Here is a 16,176-nt window from a genome sequence, read left to right as displayed (position 1 = left end):
ATCAATCTTTCCTCACCTGCCCTGTCTTCTAGCAACTGATTGAAAACAACTGGCACTGGAGACAAACACACATCTGGTAGACATATTTTTTACATATGAGCATCGTAGGCTTGTGCAAAATCGTATCGTTTGCAATTAATTGTCAGAAAAACTGTCACCGATTAATATTTGCCACTTATCGATTACGGCGATTAGTGCCTCGTCATGATGACGCATTTTTGTATGCGACGTACTCTCACCATCACCCGCAAGCGCGCACATGTGAGCCCACAATAACAATAATGGCGGAAGGCAGTGGTATTCTGTTAAGTGATGCGGAGCAGCACGTTCCTAACAGAGGTTCAACGTCTGTCACCATAAGCCGGAGTACGAAGAAGCCGAAGAAAGCGAGCGAGGCCACAGCTTGGAGCGTGGAGCGTGGGTTGTTGCCATAGTAACTGGATGTTTGTTGGTATTAAAAGAATGAACTCCGAGTGGAGAAGCTGCCTCCGATCTTTATTTACGGACTCCACAGCACGATAGGAAAACATTACAACAGCGAAGTCTCCTCCAGCAGATATTGGAAAGAATTCCACTCAGCCGAGAATCCGCGATACGTTTAGTCATTGTGCTGCTTACGACCAAACTAAGCGCTGGAAGAACGTAACGCAGGTTGATTTGCACAGACATACATATAAAAATTAAAAAATAATAAATAAATAAATAAATAATAAAAAAAATTGTCCAGTTTGTTCTTTCTGCTGCGGTTCTACAGTGTGAGTGAAAACATGCACTAGTCTGTGACATATTCCAGTCACAGGTTCATTTGCACAGACACATTTTTTTTTTAACTTGAAATAATCACTGATGTGACTTTTCTGAACTTATTTGTCCTGTTTAATTTTAATGTTTATATGCACTGCTCCTACCTACCTTAAGATTAGAACATTTGAAGGACAAAGTTACTTTAAATGTTTGCTTCATTATTATTTTGAAGCAGTTTGTGCATTGTCCATCTGTTACCAATACATATTTCAAACATGGCTGGTTGGTGACTAATCACTACCTACCAGCTTAACCTGTTAGAATGAAGTAGTTAACTTGACTGATCATTTGTCAGTATCATTTTAGAACAATGTGGCGATTGAGAGTAAAAAACATGTTCAACAAGTGCAATTGTCATCAATTAATCGTCAAATTAATCGTTATCGGCTAAATGCCACATTTACTCGTGATTAATTTTTTTTGCCGATATCGCCCAACCCTAGAGCATCGATCACAAACAAAAAAAACAATGATTGGTGTCACTTCCTGATCACCCTGAGGTTCTTAGGAAATGGCAAAAAAGAACAAAAACAGCAGAAAACAGCAACCGTCAGCAGCAAGCATTCTTTGTGGGCACCACTTCTCTTTTACCCTTTACGGTCCCATTTCTGAGCAAAGCTATTCCAGGAAAAGTACTTTAAAACCATGTGTCGAAAAAATGCAGCTCATCTGGCTTTATAAACAGGATTCCTTCTCGAAGTCTAAAGAGATAAATTGAAACAGAAAGAATAAAACAAATGTGTGTGAAAAAACAAATCAAACGCACATGACTGGCAGCCTAAAGGGTTAAAAGATGAACTGATGAACATATTGTTATCGCCTATGTATCACACAGCCTGCATAGCTGCAGAAACCCATCCAGGCATGCACTGCATACGAATGACTGTTAAGGGAGGGTCAGTTAAGCCCCCCCCCCCCCCCCCCCCCAAAAAAAAAAACAAAGAAAAAACAAAAAACAATGCTTTACTCCCACGGTGATTGTGACTAATCATTCTTTCTATTACACATCTACTATTTTCCACTAGCTCGAAGAAACATCCAAATAATTACATCTACTGGTAGTTTAGTGAGTCATATACTTTAACTGTGCTTGCATAGCACCCCACCACCACCACCCCACCCCCTTCCAAAAAAAGCATCCTTGAACAGGCATGGACTCGTCTTATGTCCCTCCACTTTTCACCTTTTCACAGAGTTTACTAAGAAGCGATACGTGTGTTGTTGTGGTGTGCCTGGCATGACTCAGTCACTACAGTGATGAGGTATTTCGCGTGTCTTAAATTTGACAGAGACAGTTTTTGTGTGTAAGTGGAATACTGTCAATAGGCATAGCTGCAAATTAAAAAAAAACAGGAACAAAAGAACCTGAAACGTAATAAAGCAATAGTACACTGATTCTCACTGATACAGGCACGGCTAAGGTCTTTTAAGAAGTCCAAATGTTCTTACTGCTCTATTGAATTCTTACAAAGAAAGCATAATATGTGATGATGAAGTTTCACATGGAGGACAAAAGAACAGGTCAGGGGAAAATGAGGTGAGGGACAGAAAGGGGTGTGTGTGTTTGTGTGTGTGTGAATGGGTGGGAAATGATCCTGGCATGGCTGCAAACAACTATGCATTAGGTATGTGTGTTTGTGTTTTTCTGCTGGTCTTACAGGGATCATTTAGTTTCCATCTGAGGAGATATTTCAAAAGTATTTGATGAAGTTTTAATTTTGGTTCATTAAATATGAATAAAATCTCAAATTAAAATTTGTTTTTTTCTAAAGAAGGTCCATGAAATTCATGTGTAGTAATGTGTTATGTAGGTGTACGCCCCACAAAGAATGTTGGATTCTGACGTCTATGGTTGCTATTTTGCACTGTTTTTGTTCTTTTTGCCATTTCCTAAACACCTCAGGTGTGTGTGTGTGTGTGTGAAGCTCAGTTAGAAAACCGGACTGTGAATCACACAATGACAAGCAGAGGGAGGCGTGGTGCAGAGGGTGGATCCTAGCACAGTCCAAGCCCATACTGGATATATAAGAAGGACCCAGTCTTCCCAGTGGTCAGATCCACTCGGGAAACCCTCTCCACTAACTGTGTGTCTCTGTGTGTGCGTCCTCTGTCCTCATCAGCCTTCTAAGAAGAAATCATGGGTAGGCAGAAGGTGTATTTGGACAAACTGGCTCGGCTCTTCCAGATCCGCAACCTGTTGCTCCGTCAGGCCCTTGCAGAGTGTCTTGGCACTCTCATCCTTGTGGTAAGTGTGTGTTTGCATGCATGCAGGCAGGCGTGTGCATGTAACTCATCATCTCATGAAAAGCCTATACACATCAATATATACAGGATGCTGATAAGAGATGAAATCTGTCCCCTATGAGTGTTATATTTTCTCTATACACTATGTAAACTAATGTTCTGTTCTGTGTTTTAGTGTAAAAGAGTGATGATTGACTGTAAAGGAAATTGCATGTAAATTTTAAATCTTGCATCGACTTCAAAGGAAGTAAGCACCCTTTGTATTAAGGGGCCTCTGCTCTCTCGGTGTCTATATAGTGCTATAGAACAAACAGGCAAGTAACAACTTGTGCAGTACTGCATGTTCTTTGGACAAAATTTACAATCATGTGACAATCTGATCCAGGATCCTGGTGCCAAAAGCTGATGACACCCTGTCTTAACATCACAGGGAGTCTGTGTTTATGTGCCATTTTATAAGTATTGGCCAAATTCCACACCAGAAACGTGTTTTTCTTTATGTTTGATGGTGTCTAATGACTGAATGCATAATGCAAATTATACATACACACACCTTTTCCCATATTCTACTAAAATTTTAACAACTTTAACTACTAGCAAAAGAGTGAGTGGTGACATAAAGGCTGTTGTGAGGGTTCAGTTTGCAACTTAGAGAAGTAAACTACGGTGAAAAAAACAACGAATACATGCGAAGACTGAGAAAATATTGACATAAAGCATATAGTGTGGCATGTAATCTCACATATATGACTCCCGGATAAAGGTGTGGCCGCAGTCATTGTCATGACAGGTGACACATGTTAATGGCAGCATAGGAGGGGGGTCAGCAGCAGAACAATAGGTGTCATAACATTGGCACGCTGATTTTACTTCCTCTGTTAGAGATTACGGCAGTCTCACTCTGTTATCTTTGTTTACTTCTTCCTCTCTCCAGTCAATACATTTTTTATTAGTGATGAATATATATATATATATATATATATATATATATATATATATATATATATATATATATATATATATATATATATATATATGTATATAGTATGAGCGTGGGTACAGTTGTGTGGACTGATGGTATTAGTGGACTTTTGCTTGGACCTTAAACAGGATATTTCTGTATTTAGTACATGCCATTGGCAACTAAACATCGGTATGCATTATTTCACTTGTTGGCCACAGGCCTGCTATATAGTGTCTCGGCGCTGTGCTTTGAAAAGATTGAACTTGGAGGTCACCCATGGGCAGATATTGTTTTTGTCCATTCCACTATAACTGGTTTGCTAACCTTATAAAGATGGACTGCATTTTTTACTTCAAGCATTTTCTTTGATGTGGAGAGCAGTTGTGGGAGGGCTCACTGGCACTCTTCATCCTGAATTTGAAAGGATCCCACAGGTAGAGATTTAGAGCGTGGTTCCAGGCCAGCAGATTTCTTTTCTTGCCTGCAGCTCCTAGACAATTGCCAAAAGTGTGTTTTTCAGTATGCTCACTGCTGTGGGCCTTTTTTTATAAGCTCCCCAACTGTGCTAAAGGTTTGGAGTATACCTGCATGGATGCACAACCAGCCACTTGAGTGTTGGTTGTGACTTTTTGTGGTGCTGGGCTGCACTTTACTAACTACAACATGATGGCAGAAACATGGAAAGCTAGGAGTAAGACTCATTTCTCCAAGATCTGATTTAAATGAGACCTTTCTGGGGGAATGCGATCTACATTAAGGAGTAAGGAAGTTGGCACTTGTAAACTAATGGCCCATCATGTGTAACTCAATGCCTCTGGCATTAAGGATCTCTGTGTAAAGTTTCCACATTTTTAATCCTAGCATTGCATCAAGTAGATTTTCATCCACACTCCAATAATACAACCAGCTAAGCACTTTTCTTGCAATGGGGCAGATTGTCCTTTTTTTCCAGTAATGTCTGGTCTCCTTATGTGTGGAAAAAGAGTTTAGACTGAGGCTAGTGAAGATGAACACCCCTCAGGCGCCAGTCCCACTGAGTGTGGTTCCCTCAGGCTAACCTCAACATCTGAGTCGTGCGGTCGGACTGAAAAGCATCCTCATCAGGGGGCTTAGGGAGCACCGGCCAAAGCAAGGACCACACAGGCTTCCTTTATCGAGCACACACAAAAGACACACACACACAAAGTATGCACAACACTCAGTTTGACACCTGCTTGGCTTTACTGTTGCTGAAGACAAGACTTTCTGTAAATCCTCCTCTTTCTGACAGAAGCTACAAACACTAAGATTTCTTTCTCTTCCAAGTCCAGCAGGTCACAGCGGTGACAGTTCCTCCTGCAATCAAGGTCAACGCAGGGACCTCTCTGTACATACACTATATTGCACTCCTGTGTGCCGTTATGAACACAATAGAGCCCCTTTAATTCTGAGCAGAGCTTATTCAAAGGGTTTTTGTTTCACTGGTTTCACTGATTATGATCAAACTGCTTTATTTCATCACCCGGCTTGAGAAAGCACCGCATCTACAGCACCATGGTGTACATAGCTATCACACACTTGTTTTCTCTACTAAAGAACAGCTGTTATGTGCACTGGAGGTTAATTAGGACTCAGTGTTAATGTTTTTTCACTCTCTCTTTCTCACTCCAGATGTTTGGCACTGGTTCTGTGGCACAGCTGGTATTGAGCGGTGGTAGTCATGGCATGTTCCTCACTGTCAATTTTGCCTTTGGCTTCGCCGCAACTTTGGGCATCCTGGTCTGTGGCCAAGTATCAGGTATGCAAACTAATGTATTGATGTGAACATCATATTGATTTTTAATCCAGTGTAATACTATGTAGTGCCATTTTGCTTGTGACATTGTGTGGTACTTCTCCCCTGTACATTTACAGGTGGTCATCTGAACCCTGCAGTCACTTTCGCCCTGTGTCTTCTTGGAAGGGAGCGCTGGAGAAAATTCCCTATGTACTTCCTCTTTCAGACTATTGGTGCTTTCTTTGGTGCCGCCATCATTTTTGCCATGTACTACGGTAGGGGTTGGCTTACAGTGATGAGTCCTAATGATCCTGTCACAGCCATATTTATGTTATTAAGCTTTATTTTTGTTGTTGTTTGTGCTCCATCAGATGCCTTATGGGACCTTCCTTCAAGTTTCAACATGACTGATCCTACATTAACAGCAGGTATCTTCGCTACCTACCCTGCAAAGCATCTCACCCTTCTCAATGGCATCTTTGACCAGGTACTTTTTTAAATACATAAGCCATACAGAAGATTGAAATTATACAAATATCAATGATTTGACTTCTATTTCTCTCACCAATGTAGATCATTGGCACAGCATCGCTGATTGTCTGTATTTTGGCTATTGTGGATCCATACAACAACCCCATCCCCCAGGGCCTGGAGGCCTTCACTGTAGGGTTTGTGGTTCTGGTCATTGGATTGGCTATGGGCTTTAATTCTGGCTATGCTGTCAATCCTGCCAGAGACCTCGGACCACGTGTTTTCACTGCTATGGCTGGATGGGGGGGTGAAGTCTTCACGTAAGTGCACAGATTCTGAGCATTCCTCCCTGCTGATTGCACTGCTCTACATTTATTGACTCTCGTCCGGAGATAACTCTTTTCTTGTCACTCTGCAGGTCGGGGAATGGCTGGTTCCTGGTGCCAGTATTTGCCCCATTCTTCGGCACCCTGATTGGTGTGATTATTTATCAGCTGATGGTGGGTTTTCATGTGGAGGGAGAAGTGCGCGACAGGAAAGAGAGGACAGAGCACGAGAACGTCCGACTCACCAACGTCACATCCAATGACAACGCCAAAGAGGTCGGCAAAGAAATGCACTGAGTCTCATACAGATTTGCAGCTTATCACTCAGAAACATGCACATGTAAATAAACCGGCATTTTTTCCCTTCCTGCCACAACTGTGTTTAGTTTCCATTTTTACAGCTGTGGGGATATCTCCACCAATAGTTGTGGTTTTGCGAAATCAGGCCACTTTCTTTACCTTATCATGTGATTGTATTATATTGTAGAGGAATGATTGTGTATGAGTAGGAGCACAGAATTACATTAATTCTTTTAAAAGACGAGGATTTGGATCTTAGCGTCTGTAGCACTCCAGTTTGAACAGTATTGTATGCTTCATACCAATGTAGTTTTATACAACGTTTTAAATAGTTTTGCAGTAGATACATTAGAATACATGTACATCTTACCCAAACAGTTTGTATGCATTAGTCCAGAAGCTTTCAATGATAAGATCAGAGATCAGAAAAACTAATTAATTTGATTTAATGCACATCGCAGTAAGTGACATGGACCTGGTCTATGTAGACAAAGCCTAATTTCTGGTCAGGATCTGACAGACATTGGTGAGGCTGTATCCACCCCACAACATTCTTCACTTTACCACTGCCATAATAAGCCTGTTGTCTTGTTGTTTTTACACGCTCTTTATGCCCAGACTAGCAAGTGATTCAAAATTGATCATTAACCCTTTATATTAATAAATGCCTGCTAAAGCTAATATACTCTTCTAGTCTCATGCTTGAACTAGTACCACAATCTATGTACAGAAACACACTTACTATCTTACTATTATTCCTGTTGTTGTTTTTGTATCCTATATATCCACAGTTGGGTGCAAGACTATACTGTGAGTGTTTGTATTTTGTATGTAGGTTGAGGGGAAATGCTTTTGTACTTATACAATAAAGTTCTGTTTTTTATTGTTGCATGAATGTGGCTCGTGTTTCGCTCCTGATGCTATTTTGTCTTGTTGGTCACAAATGCGTCCCATTTCATAGGGTGACTGTAGTCAGATTACATCAGATAAGAAGACAACCGGACATACTCGTGGGTTACACTCATCTGTAAACAATGCTTGTTTCTGGACAAGCGGTTTTGTGGTGGGAAATCACTGGGGTAGATGGCATGCTAGTTCTCAAAAACCAAAGAGAGGAGAATTCAAGTTCAAGTCAGCAGAAAAGCTAAACTATTATTAAAGCAGCTTAACAAAAACTCTGTGATCTTGTCTTGTTTGTCTGTTTTGTCATCATTTACACACACTGATCACTCCATTCATGCAGATAAACTCGTTGTAAATGATTCTATGCTCCCAAAAGGAGCCCTGCTCCATCATTATGCACTGAACAGCAGTTCAGCCTGCTGTTTCCAGGCATACCTCGGTATACACAGACCAGAACTGGGCCAGTGACCTTCACAGCATAAATCAAATCAAATAAGCCCCAGCTGACCAGACCAAGCATTCATTTTAAGACGGATCCTTGCTTAATTGCATTTATTTCATTTTTTTGAATGAAGGGTTAGACAGCCTGTCTATGTTATTTTTCAACCACTGAATAATGGGCAGAACCACACAAAGCAGTTATTGCACAGTTTTTATTCCAAGGAACGAATATGAATCCATAGTTTTGTATAATTTTTTGTATAGCAAGTCTAAGCAGGCATGCAAAATGTCATCCTTTCAAAACAGACAGGTATGAATTAAAGCAGGTTAACATAGGGGAACTTTTAGCAGCTGAAGAACCTGACAGTTCAGTAGAATTGCTTCACGGAAAGGAGCATGCCACGTGTCGTTGTTGTAAATCCCCATTTTGTGGTTTTGGCATGTTCTTGCACACCTACACTCTAACTATCTAGTATGTCATTTAAAATGACACAAAAAGCTTAAATGTGTGTAGCTATGAAGTTCAAAAAATGTGTCAAAATGATGGGTGTGCTAGGTGCTTTTTGTAAATTCCAGCATACTGTACACGACATTTCCCTCACCAAAAACATCTAGCCGGTGCTGGTAGGTGTCAATCAAGGTTTTCGTCTACAGTCCTTATACCAATATATGCTAATGGACACTGGAACTGAAATAAATTTTGTGCGAAGTGTCTGCAGTAAAACTGATAAGACATAAAGACATAATGGCTTCCTCAAAAATCCAGTATGGTCTTTGTAATTACTGTCAGTAATGTGAAATATACAAAGCATGCAAAAACACCAGTATGGTCCTTTAAAGAGCTGATTCAAACAACACATCCTAACATTATGGCTGTGGACATGTCTTATCTTCTATAATCATAAACATCACTTATTGATAAAATGGGCATTGAATTTGTTATGTGACTGCAGGTCAACTAGCCAAGGAATAATAAACACACACACACACACAAATACACACTAGCTGCTTGTTTCAGCAGGTCCTCAGTCTTACAATAAAAACAAAGAGGTCAAAGTATATATTAATCACAGAGGTAAGGCACATAAGCTTCTTACATTACATCTTGTTTCAAGGGGCATGTCTGGACTGCACAAAATAAAAGACCTCTTCTTCCCAAAACAGAATGCTTTCACGCTAAAACAATATGATGCCTTCAATATAGCATCTCTCATACCAAGTATTTTCGTCTTTACAGGGCTGGTACTTGTGAAATCTCCATTATATCCCCTTAGGCAAGGTTGCTCATGCCATCAAAGTTCCATCAAAGCATTTGCACCTGGTTTGATTTCAGCATTGTATAACAGACTTTCACAGGAAAAGCAACCTGACAGGATATGCAAGCAGTCTTTAGCCTCTTGTGGTACACAATTATTAAGAAAGAAAGGAGACAGACAGACAGAAAGGGCGACAGACAGGCATACAAATAGAAAGAAAGTGACAGACAGAAAGTGCGACAGACAGAAAGACAGAAAGAAAAACTAAGACGGACAGACAGAAAAACAGACAGACAGCAAGACAGAAAGAAAAACAGACAGACAGACAGCGAGACAGAAAGAAAGACAGAAAGGTGACTTGCGTCGGTAAGTTCAAACAGCTTTTACCTGATGTTTTACAGAGCAATAAAAAGAGCCATATAGACAGTCTGCAGTGCTAATGGCCTGTTTTCTTATATGTAGAAACACTTGACCGACCAGCTGCTCCCATGTGGAGGCCATATGTGATAATAACACAGTATTTATTCCAAAGCTGTAGTGACTCTAAAAAGATAATACTTTAAAGGAATTTCATAATTTCGTTCCATTTGTAATAATTCTTGATCCTGAACAGCCAAACATTTACATTAAGGGTTAAAAACGAGGATCTGTGCTGCACTAAAGTACCATGACTACTAATGACACTAATGGAAATCATTTGGAGAACTCTCCTCAATTAAACAACAAGTAATATATTAGCATGTTTCTTTCAGTAACTTGCAGGGGGCATCACTGTTTATTGCTGAGAAAGAACCAGAATCCTGAGTCCTTAGAACACATCTGTTTATTGTTGCTTCTGTTCCTTCCTCGTCTTCTCTGCTTAAAGCTCCAAATACCAACATGTCATCCAAGCCACTCCACAGTGCAGTGAGATTTTTTCTGTTGTTTCATTCTGGCTGATTCTAAAAGGTCACAGGAAGTTCAGAGTAGCCTGGTGATGGCGGATCAGACTGATATGAGGTATTTTTGCAGCCTTTGGTCACACACACAGGTGATTGCTCCCTTCACAAACAAAAACGCAGATGAGTCATCCTGCACTCATGGGCGTTTATTTATTTTGCATCCAATAAGATGTTTACTTGGTGGTGATAAAAATACTTCAATGCTGTCCTCAATGTTGAATTTGTGACTAAGTTCAAAAACAGTGGAAGAGTTGATGCAGAAAGCCGTGTAATGCCTGCCCATGGAGCTCACCAATTAGAGCTGACTTGACAGTCTCCAATAACTCAGTTTTAACAGGAAACATGCTATCAGGGAGCCCATCAGCTATAGTCTGGTGACTTAGCCTCTGGGGGCGTCAGCCAGTGTTTTAGGGGCCACCAATGGAGCCACCGGACATCTATAAAACAGATAACGGATATCCGGGCTGAGGCGTTGTTTACAGCCTGACAAGCAACTTGGGATGTGACACTGGAGTTGGACGTAAGACACGACGTCAGACAGATTGCTCTTATGCAACAACTCTTGACGTTCTACCTCCACTCCACTCAGATCCGAGTACCCAGACTAGAAACTTTGTGCCTTGTCTTCAGAGTGTACAAATTCATACACTGATGTTTGTGTGTAGAGAAGAAAACTTCTAAAAAGGTAGATGGGCTTTAATGTAAATATATGAAAAGACAGAGCAAATACGCAAACATGACCTCACCAATGCTGCTTTCTACAAAACAAAGGCACCGACAAGTAGGGACGTAAACACTACAAAGTGATCTGTAGAATCCATAGGGGTGTAAGCGGATATGTCTGTATCTGCCCAGTATTGAGTGCAGTTCTCTCCCACACCCCTTATTCATCCCGGTGTCACTCCCACCCTCTTCTGCCTCACGCAAAAGAAGACACGTTGGTGCACATCTAGTTTGGACAGTGACACATTTATTATTGTTTTGCTGGATTTAGACTGATCCACACTGAGAGAATGCTACTGGATGAATGAATGAGTGAAGTGCAGAAAGATAAGGCCGGGGTTTCGGTCTCAACACATTCACTTGCTGTGTTTGTAAAAAAAAAAAAAAGGGCTTGAATCCTCTCTAGCGTGGTTGATTTCAAATGTACTGGAAAAGACACACATCCACTTTCCAAATATAGAGTGCTTTGTTATGTGTGTGCCAGCTCTACAACAAACAGGAAATAAAATAATTAAGGCACACAGTAGACTACACACCAGTTCTAGGACAATCAAACACAAATATTAAATTCCCTGAGGTAAAATCCACAAGCTCCCCTTTGCCGTAAAAACAAAATAACCTGCATTTTTTCTCATCTGGCATTGGGATGTGGTTTATTGGGGTCCAGGTTGCTGAGTACAGTTAAACTTTAGGTCCATTCATTGAGCAAAACAGGGCCAGTGGGAGAGGCAAAAACACGAGTTGTGGACATTGTGTTACTTTAAAAAACTCTATTTAGATTACACAGAACAAACTGCACTTTGGAAAAAGTATACGTTATCTTATGTTCTTCCCCTGAGGCAGTGATTTGTCCAAACACAGAGCAGCTCATTACTCTTAAATGGAGGAAAGGAATCAAATGAACCTGCCCAGTAACACCCAGGCCTCTCCCTGAATAACAGCCCTCGGTTTTCTCCTGAGAGCAGGCTGCTCCTGCTGGGAACATTCCATATTACCATATAGGGAAATATCATGTTTTCTCCTTAAGCTGCATTATCTGTCATAACTGCATCACTGAGTGCAATTCAGACCTTCTGATGCAAATAAATAGGCCTGTTGTCGGTAATGACTTCCTGTCCTTATCACTGAAGATATATCAAACTCTTGAGGAAGGGGTTACTATAAAACAAACGCGGAAGTTACATAATGCATCGAGTCACTACTCTGTGTATTCATGCAAAATTACAAGTCAGACTCAGCCATGTATTTCATTTTATTACGATAGTTTGCCATTACTTTTGCAGTTAACTTTTTAGTAGGAAAAAATAACAGTTTGAGGATGTCACAAAAACAGGTAAAAAAAGTATAAAAACTGTTTTTATTAGGGCAAAAACCATGTAAGTAGAAATATAAAACAACAATATTAACAGATTAAATCTGCTTATAATGTCAGTGTCAAACTAAATTGAGTATTTCAGCTAAAACATATCACATAGCTGTGATATGATACATAACACTAAAACATGTTATGAAAACAACTTTCACTAAACACCTACAAATACCTCCATCTAGTATCCTGACCTAAATTTATTATTTTATTATGTTTTATCTTTCAAATTCTTTAACTTTAAGCAAACACTGAATTGACACCTGAGTTGATTGAGCACAACTGTGTCCACTGAACCATCAGAACATCTATTGGCATACAAAGATTAGTCTCTTTATTTATCTAACTGAATACTTAAGCCGCGGCTGCTTTGTTAAACTCTTCCAGTAAATAGTACTCACAGGTCTACAAACAATGGCTGATTGCTTAAGCATTCATTCATTCATGTCGCTGTCCTGATCCAACATCTGCTCTTTTAAACCAGGACAGCTGAAGTCACGACTGAATATATTTGAAAAGTCACTGTTTACACTTTACTGTTCCTTAACAATCATTCTTATCTTTCTCCGGCCACTAAGCCTTCACCAACATTTCTGGAATAGCACACATTATCAGTATACTTTTGCAAAAGAAGCAGCAATCACCACAACAGATCTACGTGAGCTGTACACTCATCAGGCCTCATACAGCGGAGTAACAGTGCCATCCTTCCATTCGATCAGGATTTCTCCTCGCTGAAATGTTGGGGAGGAGTGTGAGAGCCGCATGGCATGCTCCGTCAGCGGGGCTCTTTCACTGGGCACTGGGGACCCGGGCACACTCATGTCTGGCCTTGGAGTGTATGACTTCAACACACATACCACCTTCTTCCTTCTGGCACAGTATCACGGAAAAAAACAGACAAAGTGTGGGGGAAGTACAATAATTCAGGTTGTGTCAGTGTTCTTAGAAATGCATTATTCATACACGGATGAAAGTCATGCTTCAGATCTAATCAGTTTTCAATATAATTTCATTTAAAACACGGAAGTGTTGAGTGTTAAGTTCAACAGTTAACCATGTAATAGGTTCTTCCTCTTTTAATGTGCATTGTGTGTGTATGAACTCACCGATTAGAATAAACATTGAGGATTAGAATCACAGTTCCCAGAACCAGAGCCAAAGAGCTCAGTACCAGCATGGTTATTTTCCAGCCCATTCCTAAACACATTTGCACATGCTCATACACACCAAGTTATGCAGGATTCATGACACCATATCATTCTCTCATTAAACTCATATTTACTTTTTTTAATATATACATTTTGTTCACACTTCTGCTTAATACACAGGAGTCCATAGGAATATTTTTTAACCTAACACATATCCTTCATAACATTTACTTTCTTTGTTAGCTAGCTATCCCCACCTAGTGGTGGAAACGTGACATTTATTCTGAAAGGTTCCAAATCAGTTTGACAAACTTACCGTAGTCCATACTGAAAAAAATCATGGTGGGATCTGAAGGGGATCTGGTGCTCAAATATGAATATGACACATTCACTGAAGATGAATCAGTGATACCAACGCCCATTACACCTTCATCTTAAGTGAAACAAAGAGAAGCAACACATACCCACATTAGGTTAGCAGAATACATTATAAAGTGTATAAGTGGCTTTGTATGCTTTACTGCAACATCAGTTTACAGAGAGTTCAAAATGATCTAGACGGAGGTGTCACTAAATGGTGTGTTATCAAGCACCAACAAGGACATTTTTTTACGATAAGCTGCTCAAATGCAACCTTTCTGGTGCAAGAATTCATAATAATTTTTAAGAACATTCATCCTTGTTTGTGTTTGGATTGTCAGACATATAATCAAAAAAGATACTTTGAATAATAAGTATTTTCATTGCTGTTGATGCAATTCATAATGATGGCAGTTTTTAACTACCAATGGAACAGGTCAGGACTTTCTCTAAAGAAAGGACATAATCTTTTTAGTCTCACACACAGCAGGAGGACAAAGAGAGTGTTGTGAAATACTTGAAGGTCATTACATGTTTCAGCCTGCCTGTTTATCTCAGAGGAATCACTTGGTAAATTCCTTGTTTCCAACAATTCCCCCTGATGGTGTTGATGTTGGTCTCTCCCATTGCACAATGTGTGGTTGTCAAGTGTCCGCCACCTGCTGCCCTGCTTGCAAAAAGGGGGAGAGCCAAAAGAAGGACAAACATACTCTTAAAATATAAACATAAATACATCAATAAACTGGATTTACTGTGAAATATTCTGATTAAAGTGATATCAAATATTCGGCCCCACAGAAAATGAGAATATTATTTTTACCTGCTTGTGTTCCCTTGAGAGAAACACTAAAGTGGATTCTGGTGTAGCACTAAGATGCAGCCCCCGTCCTATCAAAGTGATGTGGCCTTTCTTGGAGCAGGCCCATGCCTGGCTGCTTGCCACTTCAACATCAGCCAGGTCCCTTACATCTTCAAAGATGCAGGGCTGCAGATAAACACCTTCGTACTGCTCTTCTGGTGCAGTCAGACACTCTCCAGTGTGCAGACTGCTGAGAGTCTGGATCTCTGGGAACCAACGCCATTCCTGCAAAGGTGAATTTGGGCTGCATTCCCTCAGTGACACTCTGCCTCCTTCTTGCACCTGCAGGCATTGTCCCAGGAGCTTGTTTCGAATCTTAAAGCTGGACACGTCTGTGAAAGACAAAGGACTTAATCAGTAATATTAGCTACTTAACATGATGGCCACGTAGGTGTGATGTGTCCTAAAGTTGTACAAAATATAGTTTTCTGACCCAAATTCAGACAAAATTTTGATTCCATTTACCATATAACATTTCAGAATTAAAACTTCATTCTTTTATGAAAATATACATCTATTATTGAACATAAACAGAGTGGTGTTTTAACGGGGAATTTATTATGGTAATTTATTGCATCTGATGACGTCAGAACACCTGCCATCAGCTCGGACAGCTTCATATGTGAAGCGTCTGTCCAGTGATGTTGGACATTTAACTGAAATGACAAATATTAATGTATTAACTTGAACAGGCTCACTATTAAAGGAGTTTTAGCTAGCTAAGAGCATGAAGCTAACAGCTAGCTACACTATTCAGGTGCAACGCTACAAGAGACGAGTGAGGCTAAACAGGTGTAGTTTGTTATTGACATGTAGCAAATTTGATATACGTAATAATAATAATAATAATACATCTGGATACGGTTCGACAGACTTTTGCAGTATGCAAGTAATCGAACAATGATATTATAGATTAATAACATAAAACCCTTCTTTTTTATTCTTTTTTTAGCCAAACTTTCAGCAGTGTCGGAAGCTTGTTTTGCTAGCTGACTTAGCATCACAGCTTACCAGCGTATCAGCTTTTACCTTTGAAAAAGACGAAGAAGAGCAACCAGGCGCAGGGCAGTCCTCTTCTCATGGCGATGGCTGGTACAGATACTCCGATATCTCTTCACAGTTTGTTTGGATCTACACAGCAACAAGTGGGTGGGAACAAAACTTCATGCGCCCCCCTCGCCTGTGCATCCATCAGATGGATGAATGGAGGCTGCCTCCCCGAATCCTTCTCCAAAACCTCTTAAAGGGGAAATGCATAGTTTAACTGTGGATTTTTGATTTCTGTAATTAGCCAGGAATAATTATGAATGA

General features: G+C 40.2%; 2 protein-coding genes across 2 annotated transcripts; one reads left to right on the top strand and one right to left on the bottom strand.

Annotated features, from left to right (window-relative positions):
- The first annotated feature begins 2,850 nt into the window (after window positions 1–2,850).
- On the top strand, window positions 2,851–7,760 carry LOC114441062 (aquaporin-3-like). The gene is made up of 6 exons (XM_028413820.1): window positions 2,851–3,049; window positions 5,663–5,789; window positions 5,906–6,043; window positions 6,140–6,255; window positions 6,342–6,559; window positions 6,658–7,760. The coding sequence occupies exons 1-6, from the start codon at window positions 2,942–2,944 to the stop codon at window positions 6,860–6,862; spliced, it is 912 nt and encodes a 303-aa protein (XP_028269621.1). The 5' UTR covers window positions 2,851–2,941; the 3' UTR covers window positions 6,863–7,760.
- Window positions 7,761–12,365: 4,605 nt separating this feature from the next.
- On the bottom strand, window positions 12,366–16,088 carry LOC114441454 (uncharacterized). The gene is made up of 6 exons (XM_028414395.1): window positions 15,895–16,088; window positions 14,827–15,197; window positions 14,538–14,673; window positions 13,963–14,079; window positions 13,605–13,695; window positions 12,366–13,368 (listed from the first exon to the last, which is right to left on the bottom strand). Exons 1-6 carry the CDS (start codon window positions 15,944–15,946, stop codon window positions 13,170–13,172), a joined length of 966 nt encoding a protein of 321 aa, XP_028270196.1. The 5' UTR covers window positions 15,947–16,088; the 3' UTR covers window positions 12,366–13,169.
- Window positions 16,089–16,176: the final 88 nt, after the last annotated feature.

The sequence above is a fragment of the Parambassis ranga genome, chromosome 9 (genome assembly GCF_900634625.1).
Source record: "Parambassis ranga chromosome 9, fParRan2.1, whole genome shotgun sequence".
Lineage (NCBI taxonomy): Eukaryota > Metazoa > Chordata > Actinopteri > Ambassidae > Parambassis > Parambassis ranga.
This window is presented reverse-complemented; position numbering and strand designations above follow the sequence as displayed.